Source organism: Camelus bactrianus, chromosome 33 (assembly GCF_048773025.1).
Source record: "Camelus bactrianus isolate YW-2024 breed Bactrian camel chromosome 33, ASM4877302v1, whole genome shotgun sequence".
Lineage (NCBI taxonomy): Eukaryota > Metazoa > Chordata > Mammalia > Artiodactyla > Camelidae > Camelus > Camelus bactrianus.
The window spans coordinates 13,716,668-13,732,792 of NC_133571.1; the positions used below are offsets into that span (position 1 = coordinate 13,716,668).

Sequence of the window (16,125 nt, forward strand, 5' to 3'; positions counted from 1 at the left end):
CCAGACAGACAAGTCTGGCGCTAGACGGGCTGGTGGCCTGTAAGGCGGGCAGCACTACCTGGTGAGAGACCCCCAGAAAAAATAAATTCTGGGAGAAAAATGCTTCCCCCCTACACCAGCCTTGCAGGACTGGGGTGTGATTTCATTTCACAAAGTTGATTTGGTTACTATTCACGTAATGCCTATTCCTAGGCCAAGTTTCTTATCTCTGCCTATGCTCAGTCTGTCTTCTCTCTTTCATATTAAAGAATAGCAGGGTAACCTGAAAGATAAGAGCATTTTATTTGTATCATATTTGTCAACTAACTTTAAGACTGAAAGAAATAATTCTATTGCTATCTCCAGAAGAACATCTTTAACCCTTCCCCCCAACCTGAGCATCCTCGGAGCCCAGAAATTCCAGTTCTTCTAACTCGAATCCTCACAGCGGTGTGGATGCATGATTCCCTTGGGAAGGGAATCCGAGACGGGCATCAGCCGTCTAACAACCATGTGCAGTGCTTTCTGGCAGAGAAGGGGGTAGGACATGCACTGTTACCAAGTCAAGCTGTGAGGGGGGCAAGGACGCCAGGTGGCTGACAACGATTCCTCCTTCTAAGATGGCGTAGAGTAAACAGCTCAGCCTTGAAACAGAGCGACATGGGAGGTGTCTCAGCTGAAGGTTAATGTCTCTGCATCTCCAGCTTGGGAGGTGGAGTTGGATGGAGGGGTGAATGCTTTCTTGCCTTCAGCTAGAGCTTTAAAATGCTGCAAGAACAGAGGAGAGGGAACGTGGAGCACTTGGGATATGCTAGTTACTGCATTTTAGCAAGAACTAACCTCTTTACAACGCTTTAAGTTCCCATTTTCTCCCATTTCTACTTCCAGAACAATTCCTTGGTGTTGTCTTTGAAAAACAACTAAAAACTTGCCCAACCTCCTTCAAAAATGAACCCCTTTTTTCCTTGCTTCCTGCTTCCATTCATTAGGCCACTTGGTGCTCTTGTAAGAATGCGTGTCCACGGTAGAGCCTCACCTAGTCTTGTCCAAGGGCCACATCTCTCTGCTCCCTCCCCTTCCTCTGAAAGCCCCACCCCTGCCTGCTCTGCAGTCCTCTTCATTATGGGGAAGGTAACGTAACTCCAGGCAGAGACATACTCCACGGTCACAGCCCAGGACCACAGCAGACCCAGAACAGTGGTGACGGCAGCAATCCTCACTACGCCTCAGCCAGTCTCCAGTGCTCGTCTTACCTGTGAGTTCTTGAATTCCGAGTAGAGGGAAAAGAGCAGATGGAGGGACTGAATCCGACTCTTGTAGACAGGGATGTCTAGGATGGCTGAAACCGAGAACTCCCGTGAGTAGAAACAAACCAACCCAGGAATTATGGGGCATTTCTGTTCACGATAGCCAACTCTCTCCCAAATGAGATATGCTACTATCACCTTGGGGGTTAAATACCTGGCAGGTAGTCACATAAACCCAAATACCACCCTCAAGTGCTGCTGAACAGCACAAACAGCTTAAAGTGAAGGCTGTAACTCAGCGTAAACAAGCCTTTTCAACAGCCCACAGTGAATTTATCCAGAAACGGGGTCAAGGAAGGGCTGGAAGAGCTTACCACAGATCATGTCAATGTACTCTGCCAGGCTGCAGTCGATCTCTGCTGTGGGCAGGCTCACCTAGGAGGGGCGTGGGATGGACCCAAGTCAAAAGGCTGAAATCTCAGTGGTCCTCGCATCACTCTCTTTCTCTGAAGGAAAAGTGCTCTGAGCTTAAGGGGTGTTATGAGCTGAGCTGTGTTCACCTTCAATTCATATGTTGAAGTTCTAACCCCTAATGCCTCAGAATGTGACTATATTTGGAGATATGGTTGTAAAAGAGATAAAGTTAAAATGAGGTCACTAGGGTGAACCCTAATCCAGCATGACTGGTGTCCTGAAAAGAATAAACTAGGACATGGACACACACAGGGGGAAGATCACGTGAAGACACAGGGAGAAGACGGCCAAGGAGAAAGGCTCTAGAAGACGTCACCTCTGCTGACAGTCTGATCTCCAACTTCCAGATGGCAGAAGTGTGAGAAAATAAATTTCTGTTGCTTAAGCCACCCAGTCTGTGGGACTTTGTTATGGCAGCCCTAGCAAATAATACAATACACCTTTTTTTTCCCCCTGATCAGTAAAATAGAATTGGTCATACTCATTAACCACCAATGTAGTAGATAATGTAACAGGATCAAAAGATTTTTTAAGTAAAATACACTGCTGTGCAGTCTTCCTCTGTGTATTTGTGAAGAAGAAACTGGTTATGGCCAAGTATTTGTAGTTACTTGGTGTTATAAGGCCTGATGGTCCTTGGACATCACAAGAACAGAAGAAATGGACATGACATCTCAGATGACAGGCTCCGGATCAAAACCATTCATACTGTAAGTTTAAAAACCATTGGCTTCTTAAAAGTTTTTCATTCTCTTTTTACAAACATCAAGGTGTATATGGTTCTGCAACTTCCTTTTTCTACTTAACATGTCATTGATATTTCTCTGTATAAGAGCAAAATAAGGCCAAATATATTCCATTGTGTAAGTATTTCACTGAATGGATGTACTACGATCTATTCAATTCCCTAATCAGATATTTTCCCTCAACTATAGCATTTTAAATGCTTTGAGACGGGATTGTTTTCAAATTCTTTGCTTTTATAACAATTTCTCAATAAAAATGCCCCCCCCCAAAAACCCTCTGTCTTCATGGAGCTTATACTTTAGTAGGGAGAAACAAAGAAACAAAGTAAGTATAGTATGTTAGAAGGTAAGTATCATGGAGAAAAAGCAGGGAAGGAGGCTGGGGAACGCGGAGTAGCAATTTGAAACATCACAGCCAGGAAGGACCTGTTAATATCTTTGTTCTCTTTTATTGATATGTAAGAGCTCTCTGCTTGGATAGTAATGTTGTCACATACATATATTTAAGTAATTTTTCTTGGTCCATCACTTTGTAAATTTGTTTATGGTAACTACCGGTACTTAGAATTTTTTTATTTATATGAATCTAAACTGTCACATTTTCCCCATGATGACTTTTAAGAATCTTATTATGCAAAAAAACACCTATCTAACAGCATTAAATTAAGTATTTCTCCTATTTGTAAAAATAGTACTTATATAGCTTTATTTTTACTTTAACTGCTTAATTCATTGGGAATTCATTTATGCATATGGTTGAGACTTAGATCTATGTAATTTTTCTCAAATGGCTGGCCAGTCATCTAATCACAACCCATTCTATCTCTAATTATTTAAAATGCCATCTTTCTTTTTATTTATTTATAACACCTTTATTGTGGTATGGTTCCTGTATAGAAAACTATACATATTTCAAATGTACAATTTGATGAATTTTGATATATGTATATATACCCCAATGAAAGCACCACCACAATCAAGATAGCTAATATTTCCATCACTCCCCAGGAGGTGCAATTTTCGAATTCCCAATTTATTTATCCCCTCTCACACTCTTTACCCACTGGTAATGGTAAGTTTATTCTCTATGTCTGTGAGTCTGTTTCTGTTTTGTAAGTAAGTTCATTTGCGTTTTTGTTTTTTTTTTTTAGATGCCACATATAAGCAATATCACATGGCATTTTTCTTTCTCTTTCTGGGTTACTTCACTTAGAATAATGATCTCCAAGTCCATCCATGTTGCTGCAAATGGCATTATTTTATCCTTTTTTATGGCTGAGTAATATTCAGTGCTATCTTTCTCACAACAAATTCCCACATTCACATGGGTTTCTGGATTGTTATGTGCTGCTCATCTAGTACATTACTGATTTATTGACTACAGCTTTATAATGTGTTTCTACTGTCCAGGAGGGCAAATCCTCCATTATTTTGTCCTAAAATTTTCATGATTAGTCTTAAAAACTGATGCTTTCAGATACACTTTGTTACCAAATTTTTGATTTCTAAAAGATGCAGTTAAAATCCTAACTGAAACGGCATTACTTACATAGGGCACTGGGGAGGACAGATGGTGCTGAGACTGATCCTCCCTTCCAGGAACATGGCTTGACTCCTTACTCACTCAGAGCTTGTGTCATGCCCTTCATTAAAGTTTTATCATCTGTTTTCAGAAAGGTCTTACCATTTCCCATTAAGTATATTCCTGGGAACTTTTTAAAAATGTGGGGTCATTATGAATGGGACATCAACTTCTCAGAATAGCACATATACCTCTGTGGTGAAGGTGGAATCTAAATTAGTAATACCGGAAGGACATATGTTCACCCAAAGGGATGTATTAGAATGTTCACAGTAATGCTACAGAGTAATTTGTAGTAACTCAAAACTGGAAACCAGCCAAATGGCTATCACAGAATGGATAAATAAACCGTCATATATTCAAATAGTAAAATGCCATACAGTAATGAGAACAAATGTCCAACCACAATGTATGAAAGAATATGGATGAATCTCCATATGGGTGAACAATACAGAAGAGCAAATAAATAGAACACAAAAGAATATGATTAGACTTAGATAAAATGCAAAACATGCAAGCCTAACCTATGCGGTTAGACGTCAGAGTAGCAGTTACACTGGGAGGTGGAGGGGGCTTCCAGGATGCCAGCAACGTTCTGTTTTTGATCTGATGTGTTGGTTGTAATTGGTAACAATCAGTTGGTACTAATTCATCAACACTTATGCATATGTTCCTGATTCTATACTATACTTCAATTAAAAAGTTAATGATAATATAGGAAGAGAGAAGACATTGGGACCTAGAATGAATGCCACACTTTCTGCTACCTTCTACTCACCTTTCCCAAAAGTTCTTCAAACTCTGGAGACCATTCTTGCATCAACGTGTCAATATCCGGCATAGGCCTGAAAGTGCAGAGGTAAATATGAACCAACAACACTGATCGTCACAGCAACCTCTGCATCACGATATTCTAGGATGAAGGGAGGTCCTCAATCTGGCACATTAGGATTTCAGGAGAACAAAGATGGGCAGGCCAAACTTACCCAAGGCCTAGGGTTTGGAGAAGCTGGCTAAGTAATAATACCAGATAAAGCACAATATTTATGTCTGCAATCTTAGCCAGTAGCTTCCAGGATCTATAAGTCCTAGGTTGATCAAATATGTCCCAGCCTTGGGGCTCCCTTCTCAGAAGCAATGGCTTCATAGGTGAAGGTTACCATGGGTTACCAACGTAAAGAATGTGCTGTTTCTTACCTGGTGTAGTGCACAGTCGCAGGGGGCTTGGAACGGTGTAATTCAGAGATGCTCTCAATCCATGTGTCAATAGCCTTAGGATTCTTTTCTGCATCTTCCAGGCTCTTTACTTTCATATGTTGCTAGAAAAATACAGGGAAAGCCTGGCTTATGGCACTGAAGGGCTCTTTTGTTTTTACAGAGTGGCTCATCATATGCTGCTACTTCATATTCAAGGTAGCTGATGAAAAGGGAAGCTTGACAGCAGCCAAATGAAGATTACAGGAAACGCTGGGAAAATCTGGAGCCAGGGGAAGGGGGCAGTCAATAGGATGGGAATGACCACAATGAGATACCATTTCACACCTTCTGGGATGGCTAGAATAAAAAGGACAGACAGTACCAAGTGTAGGTGAGGATGTGGAGAAACTGGAACTCTCATTCATTGCTGGGGGCATTGTAAAATGACTTAGCCTCTTTGGAAAATAGTTTGGCAGTTCCTCAAAATATTAAACAGTCACCAGATAGCCTAGCAATCCCACTCCTGCCTATATACCCAAGATAAATAACAATATACGTCCATGAAAAAACTTTCAGATGTTCATAGCAGCATTATTAATGAAAGGGGAAACAACTGGTAAATGGATAGATAAAATGTGGTCTGTCCACATGGTGGAATACTATTCAGCCATAAAAAGGGAATGAAGTAGTGACGAGGGTGGAGGAACAGGGGGAGTGAGGAGTGACTACTAATGGGAATGGGTTTCTTTTTAGAATGATGAAAATGTTCTTAAATTAGATAGTTGTGATGGTTGTAAAACTCTGTGAATATACTAAAAAAAAAAATCACTGAATTGTACAATGTAAAAGGGCAAATTTCATAGTATGTAAATTATATCTCAGTACAACTGTTATTTAAGGTAGGTCTGGCTGAAACTATAGCCATCCCTCTTAACAGGCAGTAAGTCAACTGAGGCCTGTACTAGGCTACTTACTGTGATGTTGTGCTGTTTGGAATTCTCTGTTAACCAAAGTGAAAGCACTGTAGGGTCTGACTGCTTCGTAGAAGGCTCATCCAATACCAATAAGCCAAGGTTGTCAGGCTTTCCATCAGGACGTGGAACCTGGTTAGGAGAAAGGTAATAAAGCAGAGGAAAAAAAATGGGAGGGACATAAAAAGGTCACACTTGTTTCCAAAAAGCTGAAGACAAAGAGCTCTTCTGGTTCATCATTATCACTAGTATTAAAAAGCATGCCTGTAGATCATGCTGCACTAAAATACGATCTAGAAAAAAAATATATGGTCTATAGGACCTTAACTATAAAGCTGCAATCATAGGTAATTAGGAGGCAAATATATGACAGATTTTTAACACATAATGAGATAATTACTACCTAATAGCAATGAGTATAATTTGGAGTTGAAAAAAAGTTAAGAACTCCAATGAAATGAAGACTATATATCAAGGTAGCCAATGCTAGTCAAGGAAATTAGTGGAGCTGTTAGAGTGATGGAGGGGTCAGAAGAAACACCTAAGGAGTCATTTGTAGGATGTTCTCACTGTACCTTTAAGAATGCATCAATATCCCCAACAGCTGGGATAAATTCAGGAATGAAAGGTTTCAGTTTGTGGTCCAGGTCAATCAGCTGAGGTGTGTACCTAGGAGATACGGGAAGGTGGAGACAGAGAAACTTATGTTATTATTCATGCTAAACAAACCTAAGGGGAATGGCCATGTTTTGGACCAGAGGAAGGAAAGGGCAAGGCAGGGCTGGGGGTTATGGCGGGAGGTCCTGGTACTCACCGATTGATGTACTGGAAGAGTTCCTTAATCTCAGCAGAAACTGGCAAATGCTCATAATCCGCAGGATCATAGGCCCTGGAGAAGGAAAACGTGGTTCAAGAACGCCAGAGAAAAGCAGGTGCTGCTGAGCTCTGGTTCAGCCTGTGTCACTCAGCACAGGCGCGTGACTCTGAACCTAGTTTCTGCTCCACCCACATCTGCCTTTCCTGAGTGGCTTGCAAGGCAACTTTAAAAATGATTATAATTAGCTCCAAGTTATCTCTGATAATGAAGAACAGGGTCACAGAAAATGCAGAACATAATTTAAAAAAATTTTAGAATGTAGCAGAAATTTTTTTGAATGAAAGGGATGAAGAAAAAAGATGGAATGAGGTTTTAATTTCTGACATGAAAATGTTTTGCCCCAAGAAAAAAAGGAATTTTTACAAGGATGTTTCTCAGTGCTATGTATAAAAGTAAAAAGTTAGAAGCAAATAAAAAGTCCAACACTTTTGAGAGATGGTTAGATATGTTAAGTTGAATACTGCAGTTATTAAAAGGTACTTGTATTAATACATAAAATGCATGAAAAACCTGTAGAGCACATATTAATTACTGCAAGTAAAATGTAATGAACAAAGCATACAAGTGATTTGGAAAGTTATTTAAGACTCTTCTAAAAAAAATATTCTTCTGGGGAGAACTGCTTAACAAAAAAACTTAATAGATTAATGACTTCAAGTTTACATTTTCCCAGACTATAATTTATGAAAGCAGGATCATGAAGTAAATTGGGGAGCATGGAAAGTCAGTCAGGTAGTGAACATTTGCCTAATTTATTTAGTGTCTACCTGCAGGTGGATAATCCAAAGGGAACTATTTTTACTTTTATTAAACTACTTTTATTCAATAAATGATGCTTGCACATGATAGAAAATAAAAGGTACAAAATGTATACAGTGAAAATTTATGTCTCCCTTCCACCTCTGTCCCCTTGCCACCCAGTTCCCTTCCCAAGAGTAATCAGTATTATTAGTTCCTAGTGTATCTTAGAGATAGTTCATGCAATATTTGTTTTATATACATGGTAGCACAGCATAAAGACCTCTATACCTTTTTAAAATGTAACAACTCTCTCGGAGATTGTTCTTTACCAGCGCATAGAATGCTGCCTCATACATTTTAACGGCTAGAAGGGATTCCACTGATTGGCTAGATCATCATTTATTTAACCAGTAATTGTATTTTAAATGAATGGGTCTTAGAATCCACTTTGATTATAACCCACAGGGGTGGGTCATGATTAGTCTAGCACCAGGGCTGGAACAGGGTGAGGGGAATTTTTCCTTAACCATCATCCAGGAACATCTTGCCTCAACATGGGGCTCTGGAAGCACCTATTCTCTACCTGTCCTAGTACGCCCTGTGCATGTTTGTCCTTGCTAAACAGAAATGCTCTGGTATATGTATAAGTGATCTCCTCTTCCCTAGAACGTGACCTCCTTGAAGCCAGAGACCACCAGTTAAACTAACTCAGCAAATCCTCATGATATCTCTGAGCGCACAAATGGTGCAAGTGACATCACAGGACTCAGTGAGGCAGTGGAGCCAGAAAAGAAGGAAAACTCCTTATGCTGGGTTTCTGAGCCATCTGACAATCCTAAACAGAGGAGAGCATGAGAGCCGCTGGAATTTAACTTCTCACTGACGCCCTCCCGTCCAGGGTTTGAAAGGAGGCATTTCCCTCCTGGGCAGGTAGGTGGGCTTTCCTCACCCCTCCAGGGGGGCCCCGTGCTCCTCATCGTCGTCATCGTCGTCGTCAGAATCAGTTTCCGAGGAGTCGTTGTCATCGTCATCGTCGTCGATTTCGCTGAAGCCCCGCTGAGGCGTCAGCCGTGAGGTCTTCTTCTTCTCCTGAGATCGGGCAGAGGAAGCATGAAAGTCCACATAAGGAGAAGTTTAGGGCGCCTATGGCAGGTTCTCTCCTAGTGCTTCAACCAGTGCCCTCCCGCCTGGCACCAGTTCGCAAGAAAGAGAAGGAAGCACTCCCCAGAAGGGCCTCGAGAACCTCCTTCTGCTCCTACTTAGCTACAAACTGAGTCCCCACTTTCTATAACCACAGTCTACTTCTCCACTTGAGGCCTGGGTATAAATCTTATCCATCACGTATCTAATTTACCTGTTACTTAGGAGAGTCTGAGAACTCTGCATAAACTTTATCCAGTCAGTTTCAACTCTAAAACTTAGGGAATTTTTAAGAAGAAGGCAACTAACTAAATAGTTATTTGGGGAGGAAATGGGGGAAGATGAAGTGGGAAAGACAAACTTTAGGGGATCTTAACACTCACAAAGATTACAGGGATGAAATCTAGTATTTATTTTGCAGGACTGCCCAGTAAGCTGCTTGTAACTATCAAAAGAAGTAAGTTGATAATCAATGCCACGCCTGAATTCTGACCAGCAGTTCCTGAGACTATGGGTTTTCCACTTCCACTCAATGGGTATCTGACCTATTCATGTTTCTCCTTCCTTCCCTGGTAAGTTAAATGCAATGGCTGTACATTATATCTCAAGATTGAGAGACTCTTCTGTTCTTGGCATTACAACCCGCCTTTCTGAGTTTCCGGTTCTCTGTGTACCATCCTACCCTCTCAAGCCCATGAGAAGGGGTCTGGTGGTGCCTGTGCAAGGGCAGTTGGGACAGGGTCCATGTCTTTGCCTCCAGGGCCTGGAGCCTGTGGCGTGCCCTCACTTAGGACCTGAAGGATGACTGGCTCCCTTTAAAAACAGGTTTTCAAGCTTAGTTTCCAAATGTCATATACCTTACATGGAGATTAAGAAATGTTTGGTTCTAGTTTTAAAAATTATTTAATGTCTCTTTTACATTAAAGCAGCTAATGGCATATAAAATTGTGACACATTACAGGACATCAGAAACTTCTTTGGGTCACATTTTCCTCTAAGCATAACACAGATTTATTACACAGAGAAAAATATGTTTTAATTAACCTGTAACAGGTGTGATAGGTGACGCAGTTGCAGAATTTGCCTTATTGGTATACAATTGATAAGAATCAGTGACTATGCCTTATTGGTATATAATCGATAAGAATCTCCAATAGTGTTCTTTCCTAATTCATAATCTGCTAAAATTATTTTTGGTCATATGGGAAGCAGTCTGGCAAAGGGAGCTTTTTAAGAATACTGTCAACTTAAAGACTATTCAGAAATGGATCCTTTTGGCTGATTCTGGGAACATATTAAATTGGAAAGATAAATGAGCTTTGAATATTGACTATATCATGATGAAGAATAAAAAAATTTAGGATGAATATACAAAATTAGGAGGTCAATTTAAGAAAATTGTTCACTTTTTATCTGTCTGCTTCTTCAAAGTTGTGTTTTGCAAAATTTGCATATCACAGACAAGATGCCTAAAAAATTACTTTGTGGGTAAAATGTAAAACAGCACACTAGTCACAAAGCAGGGCTATCTTAAAACATTACCTTTTAGGCTTTCTACAAAATTTGTCTCTATCTTTCTGCATTACTTCAAATGTTCTCCTTCATCTGAGGTTTCAAAACTCCCGTTCTTGAGGGACAGTTAAAATGTAACCATTGGACCATGTGCTAAGGCTGAACACATGGGCTATAAGCAGAGCACATGTGCAGCTTTAAGGCTCTATCTGGCTAGAGCTGTAGGCATCTTCTCATCTTTCTTTCAGAAATGGTGATGCTCTCAGTTCATAGAATAATAACAGAGTGACATCTGGGTCTTAAGACTTCAAAATTAAAGTCTCTTTCACGAAATACTGTTAGTATCACAAGTGCTGACAAATGCCAAGACCAGTCATTCCAAACTTGCTTTATCATAAGAATTACTTGGAGTGCTTGCTAAAAATACACACTTCCAGGCTTTGACCTGCAAGCTTCTGATGAGGTGTAGTTCTGGGTGGGGACTGGTAATCTGTTGTTTTTTCTTTTTTTTAAATAAGTACCTAACTTGATTCTTATGACCAGAAAAGTCTGTGAAATACCAGCTTATGTTATATGAAATTCCTCAAAAGTCAGCTGTAATAGTAGGCTTTATTCCTGAAGAAGAGTCAAAATCTTAAGGCACTTTGCTCTTGCTTGTTGTCCATGAGCTCAAAAGTACCCGACCGCTGGAGGTGAGTATTCAAGAAATGTCTGCTACTGAACTGGTGGCATTTCAAACTAACTACTGAAAACTCAAAGCAGGAATTTCACAAGAAGCTGCAGGTTATACTGCACCTTGTTATTTTCCTCTTCATACTCCTCACTGCTTTTATCGGCCATAGTCTTGTCAGGAGGATGCATGGAACGAGGAAGTCCTTGGAAGAAAAGTTTCCCCTTTAGGTTATTGTTCAAATGATTTTTAAATGCAAATATTTTTAGTTTATAGTACTTTATGCTCTAACCATTTTTTGGAACAGGGTTTATAAGAACATTTAGCTGAAAGATAGGAAGCTGAATTCTAGTCATGGCTCCATCAATTCAATTTAAGATATATTTGCTAAGCATTACTGTGCTTAAGGCATTGGGTTAGACATTACACTAATTGATTATCTGCCATTACATAAATAGTCTAAAATCTGCCCTTAGTTTTACACATTGGTGAAATGAGGTTGGTAATCAGTAAAGCAACAAGAGTGCTATAGTCAGAAGACTGGGTTTACTGGACAAGTCTATTGCTTGGATAAAATGACTTAACCTCCCTGAGTTTCAGTATTCCCACCTCTAAATGGGGTCAGTAATATTCCTCACTCAGGACTGTTGTAAGGATCAAATGAAAAAATTTATGTGGAAGGACCTGATCCAGTTCCTGGCAAATAACAGTCATAAATATGAATCTACAGCATGAATGAACCTTGAAAACATTATGCTAAGTGAAATAAGCCAGAGAGGAAAGGACAAATATTGTATGATTCCACTTATGTAGTACTTACACTAGGTAGTTCATAGATGTTACCAGGGGCTGGGGGAGTGGGGATGGGAATGGAGAGTTACTGTTTAACAGGTATAGTTTCTGTTCAGGGTGATGAAATTGTTCTGGAAATACAGTATGAATGTACTTAACGCTATACTGATTTGTACACTTCAAAACGGTTAAAATGGTAAATTTAATTTTGGGGGGTGGGGGAGGTGATTAGGTTTATTTATATATTTATGTATTTATTAATGGAGGTACTGGGGATTGAACCCAGGACCTAGTGCATACTAAGCACACACTCTACCACTGAGCTGTACCCTTCCCCGCTAAAATGATAAATGTTATGTAAGGCAAATTTACCACAATAAACAAACAATCCAGAGTGTCATCCTTGATTCCTAACTCAAGAGCTAAATCTAATCCATCAGCAAGTCTTAGTGATTCTACTACAACAATACCTGTAGCATTTGCTGATTCTACTTCCTCAAGTCCTCACCACATCCAAGCCACTATCACCTGAGCTCAGTCATTCCAACAGTCCACCAGCTCCCTGCTTTCACCTTTGCACCTTTCGGTCCATTCCACATGTAATAGCAGCACAGCCTCTAAAGCCCCGCTGGTTACATCTCCTTCGTACCTCTGACACTACCTCTGATGCTACTCCCCTCTGCCACACACTAGTCTCTTTCACGTCCTCACTCTAACCCAAGTTCTTTCTGGCCTTGGGTCTTTTCACATTCTACTTGCTGCTCCCTCTTCCTGGCCTACTTTTCCTCAATGTCTGGATCCTTCTCATCCTTGACGTTTCAAACATCACCTCCTTAGATCTTCCCTGACCCCTCTATCAAAAGTAGATCCCACTCCTCACCAGTATTCTCCATAACATCAAACTCTTTGCTTCCATCAATGCACTAAACACATCTGTAATTATGTTTCTTGATTCATAGGGCATCTGTCTCCCTTAATTACGAGCATCAGGATGGCTGAGTCAATGCCTCTTTTAACACCGTATACCTAGTGCAAGCATAAGGCTGACAGCAGACATTCAAAAAATGTTTGTTGAGTAAATGATGGAGTCAAGTCCTCTAAAACTATTCTGCTGAGATTTTAATTGGATTGCAGGTTAAGGGCAGGTTACTGAAGCATCTTCAAAACTGAGCAAAACAGTTCTGATAAATTAAACAAACAAACAAACACGAACCCCTGGCAGATTGTGGACAGAGCCGTATCATGAAGTAAATGGCGACGGGGAACACTGGTCAAGTTGAAGGAAGAGCCTGCAATCTAGGTGGCTGTATTTTCTCCCCCCTTCCCTAGTCAGAAAACAGAAGCAATGGCAAGTAACTTGACTCTGAAAGCAAACATTTGCTACTATAAAATAGGAAATTCTTGGAGACAGTCATGAATCCATCCTGCTCTTTGTTCTGAGAACCATTTCTCTTCTTTCCTCTTCATTTGTCTCTTACCTTTGTGTCTCGAGGTTGAAGTATAAATACTTGCAACCTCTTCCGAGTCGTTAATCTCTAGACGCTCATCATATGTCTGGTTTTCTACAATCTTGGTCTAAACCAAAGAAGACATGGTTACATAGCTCCTATCACGGGACATTAAGCACTCTGTGGCGAGGTGGATTCCAAACCAGCCCTGGGTCCTCTTCCTTACCCAAGGCATCAGTTTTACATGAAACCTTCACCCCCATTCAAACTTTCCTTAAGGCTTCTTGGCCCCAGGTCCTTCCAACCGGCTGCAGCCCTTACTTAGGAACTGCTGGCAGGCTGGCTGAGGAGTGAGGGAATCGTGGAGAGAAAGGACACCCAACTTCTGCAGCAGCTCCCCAAAGCTGTAAGATACGTGCGCTAAGGCAGAACAGTATTCCCCTGTAGATAGCGGCTCTCTCCTCAGGTTCCGTCAGTTTTCTCAAGGCTGCCAGGGTTTCTCAGGGGTGGCTGTAGGGGCTCTAGAAAGAGTTCTGTCTCTAGGGTCATTTCAGGGCGAGGGTGGGGGTGGGGGAGTTCTCCGAAGAGAGGATAAACTCCAGTCCCTCCGTCCCATCCAATAACCCCGAAAGCACCACCCTCACCTCCACCGCCCACATCTTGTAAGTCGGACCCACTTAGGTTTCTTGGGGAGTAAAGGAAGCAGGATAGTGGCTGATGGCGTGAAGGAAGGGGAGAAGGAACAGCTGTCATGAAGATGGGAAAAGATGGAGAAGGATTAGGGAGAGGGAGAGGGGGCCCTTTCTATTCCTCTTGGGAGGGAGAAAGAGAACTCTCTGCTAGGGTGGGTACGAATTACCTGTAGCCCTTCTGAATCCGTCTCCTCTATATGGAAAGTACCCCAGCCAAGGGCTGAGGTCTCACTCCAATCTCAGCCCAGGCCACTTTAGGGCTCCTACTTGGAGCAACCGGCCTGTTGTCAGTCGCTAAGCAAAAATAAATAAATAAATAAATAAATAAATAAAAATAAAATAAAATCGCGAGACTTGCTTTCACTCTCGTGAGACCTTCTCCACTCACTCGCGCGTTATGTCTCTTCCAGCGAAGGATCCAAGGAGGATCGAGGGGTTCCGATAGGGCCTCTCTGGGCATTCAAGTCTCCTGTCTATGGTTTCAATAAATGCGTCGGTGGCGGCATCTAGCGGCCACGAGCGGCAAAGCTGATGAATTTCGGTTCCAATAACAGCCTTACAATCCGGAAAAACGGTCAAGGATCATTGGGCACGCAGTTCCTGCTAAGTCAGTCTAATCAGACTTTTAAGTTTGCCTAGAGTCCCCCGACGCTTTGTATGTCTTTTTATAGCATTTATATTACATTATAGTCCTTTCCCTGAACGGTGTCGAGATTACTAACAAATTTATCTAAATATTTATTATTTATCTAAGATTCAAATTTAACCCATTCCCCTGTATTTTTATTGCTAAAGAAGACTGCTTCTTTAGGGCACGGTCTGTGTCTAATTTTTAAGCGTTCATAGCGTCAGTACATAGTACAGGCACTTTAAAAATACACATTGGGTGGATGAATGAAGGGATGAGTGAAGATATAAAGGACAAATATTTCAAAACTGTAGACATAGTTAATTTGGGGAGCCAGCAGGAGAAAAACAAAGGAAAGAATTTTGGAAATTTGATCCTGAAAACCTGCCAGAGAAAAGTGAAAAGTGGCTTTTAAAAGGAAAATCAGAAACACTTCTGGTTAAAAAGGGAACTGCAAAAGATTAAACAATATTTTGTCATCTGTTATTGCTGATAGTAATGGATATGTATTGTTGAGCACTCAATATGTAGGAACACTTAGAGTAGATAAAGTTATTTATTATTACATTACCTAACTTCATAAATTTATGAGATAGATGTTACTGCCAATATACAGATTAGGTAACCGAGGTTTAGGAGAGCTAAAGTAACTTACCTAAAGTCACCCAAGCAGTAAGTGCTGAAAATAGTCAAACACAAGTCAGTCTAATTTCCAAGTTTCTGCTTTTAACCATCGTGACATACTGCCTCTAAGGCACTCCACACGAAGCATGCTTGCAGGAGTACTTTTTTTCCCTGCAGTTTAATTCAGCTAAGGTCATATTTCCAAAGAATCAGCCTCAATTGGTCTTTGCTGAGCTTCAGTGGTTCATATTGAAGGCCCCTGGAAGCTGCCATGTTAAAGTAATAATTCAAGGCAGGATTTTTACTTTTTTTAAATTAAGAATTTGTTCATCTTTTTTTTTTTAAAGTGCTTTTAATAACAAAAATAAACAATACAGTTTGACATATATCCATCCAGACATGTAAAGTTTAAAAGCTTTCCAGCTTTGTAAAGATTCTACTAGAAAGCCATTGGAAATGGAATTGAAATGAATAAGAGTTTGAATTCTATAATGCAGTGCTCAAGAGTACAGGTTGAACAGCCTTTGTTTGAATCCTGGCTTTGCCACTTTCTAGCCCTGAGATGCGTAGTAGAATAGTTTTCTTTGTACCTTGGTTTCCCCACTTGTAAAACGGAGGTATTAATTGTACCTATCTCTGAGAATTCTTGTGAGGATTAAGTGAGATAATCTGTGAAGAATTTAAAGTAATGCCTGGTACATTGTAAGTGTTCTGTAAACATTAAGGAAGACACACAAGATACAGAGGCAGCATGTCATAATGAGAAAAGCTGGGTTTGAATCCTGGCTCTGCTGTATGAGTTTGG

At 40.7% G+C, this 16,125-nt stretch overlaps 1 protein-coding gene across 2 annotated transcripts; it reads right to left on the minus strand.

Annotated features, from left to right (window-relative positions):
• Nucleotides 1-258: 258 nt before the first annotated feature.
• On the minus strand, nucleotides 259-14,467 carry IFT46 (intraflagellar transport 46). Of its 2 annotated transcripts, XM_045515602.2 has the most exons (13): nucleotides 14,236-14,467; nucleotides 13,407-13,503; nucleotides 13,142-13,253; nucleotides 11,262-11,341; nucleotides 8,764-8,903; nucleotides 7,011-7,085; nucleotides 6,772-6,865; nucleotides 6,200-6,328; nucleotides 5,226-5,347; nucleotides 4,807-4,873; nucleotides 1,601-1,661; nucleotides 1,233-1,318; nucleotides 259-747 (listed from the first exon to the last, which is right to left on the minus strand). In XM_045515602.2, exons 3-13 carry the CDS (start codon nucleotides 13,170-13,172, stop codon nucleotides 652-654), a joined length of 981 nt encoding a protein of 326 aa, XP_045371558.1. In that variant the 5' UTR covers nucleotides 13,173-13,253; nucleotides 13,407-13,503; nucleotides 14,236-14,467; the 3' UTR covers nucleotides 259-651. The 2 variants fall into 2 exon arrangements, with proteins under 2 accessions (XP_045371558.1, XP_010951756.1); XM_010953454.3 differs by lacking the exon at nucleotides 13,142-13,253.
• Between the last annotated feature and the right edge of the window lie 1,658 nt (nucleotides 14,468-16,125).

What these genes read in the sequence shown, in the direction of transcription:
- IFT46 (XM_045515602.2), bottom strand. Translation starts at nt 13,172, where the DNA reads ATGATACGGCTCTGTCCACAATCTGCCAGGG. An exon ending in CTGTCCACAATCTGCCAGGG is followed by an intron (nt 11,342 to 13,141) that starts GTTCGTGTTTGT and finishes TTTTCTTCCAAG; the next exon opens with GACTTCCTCGTTCCATGCAT. An exon ending in TTGAAGAACTTTTGGGAAAG is followed by an intron (nt 1,662 to 4,806) that starts GTGAGTAGAAGG and finishes CGCCCCTCCTAG; the next exon opens with GTGAGCCTGCCCACAGCAGA.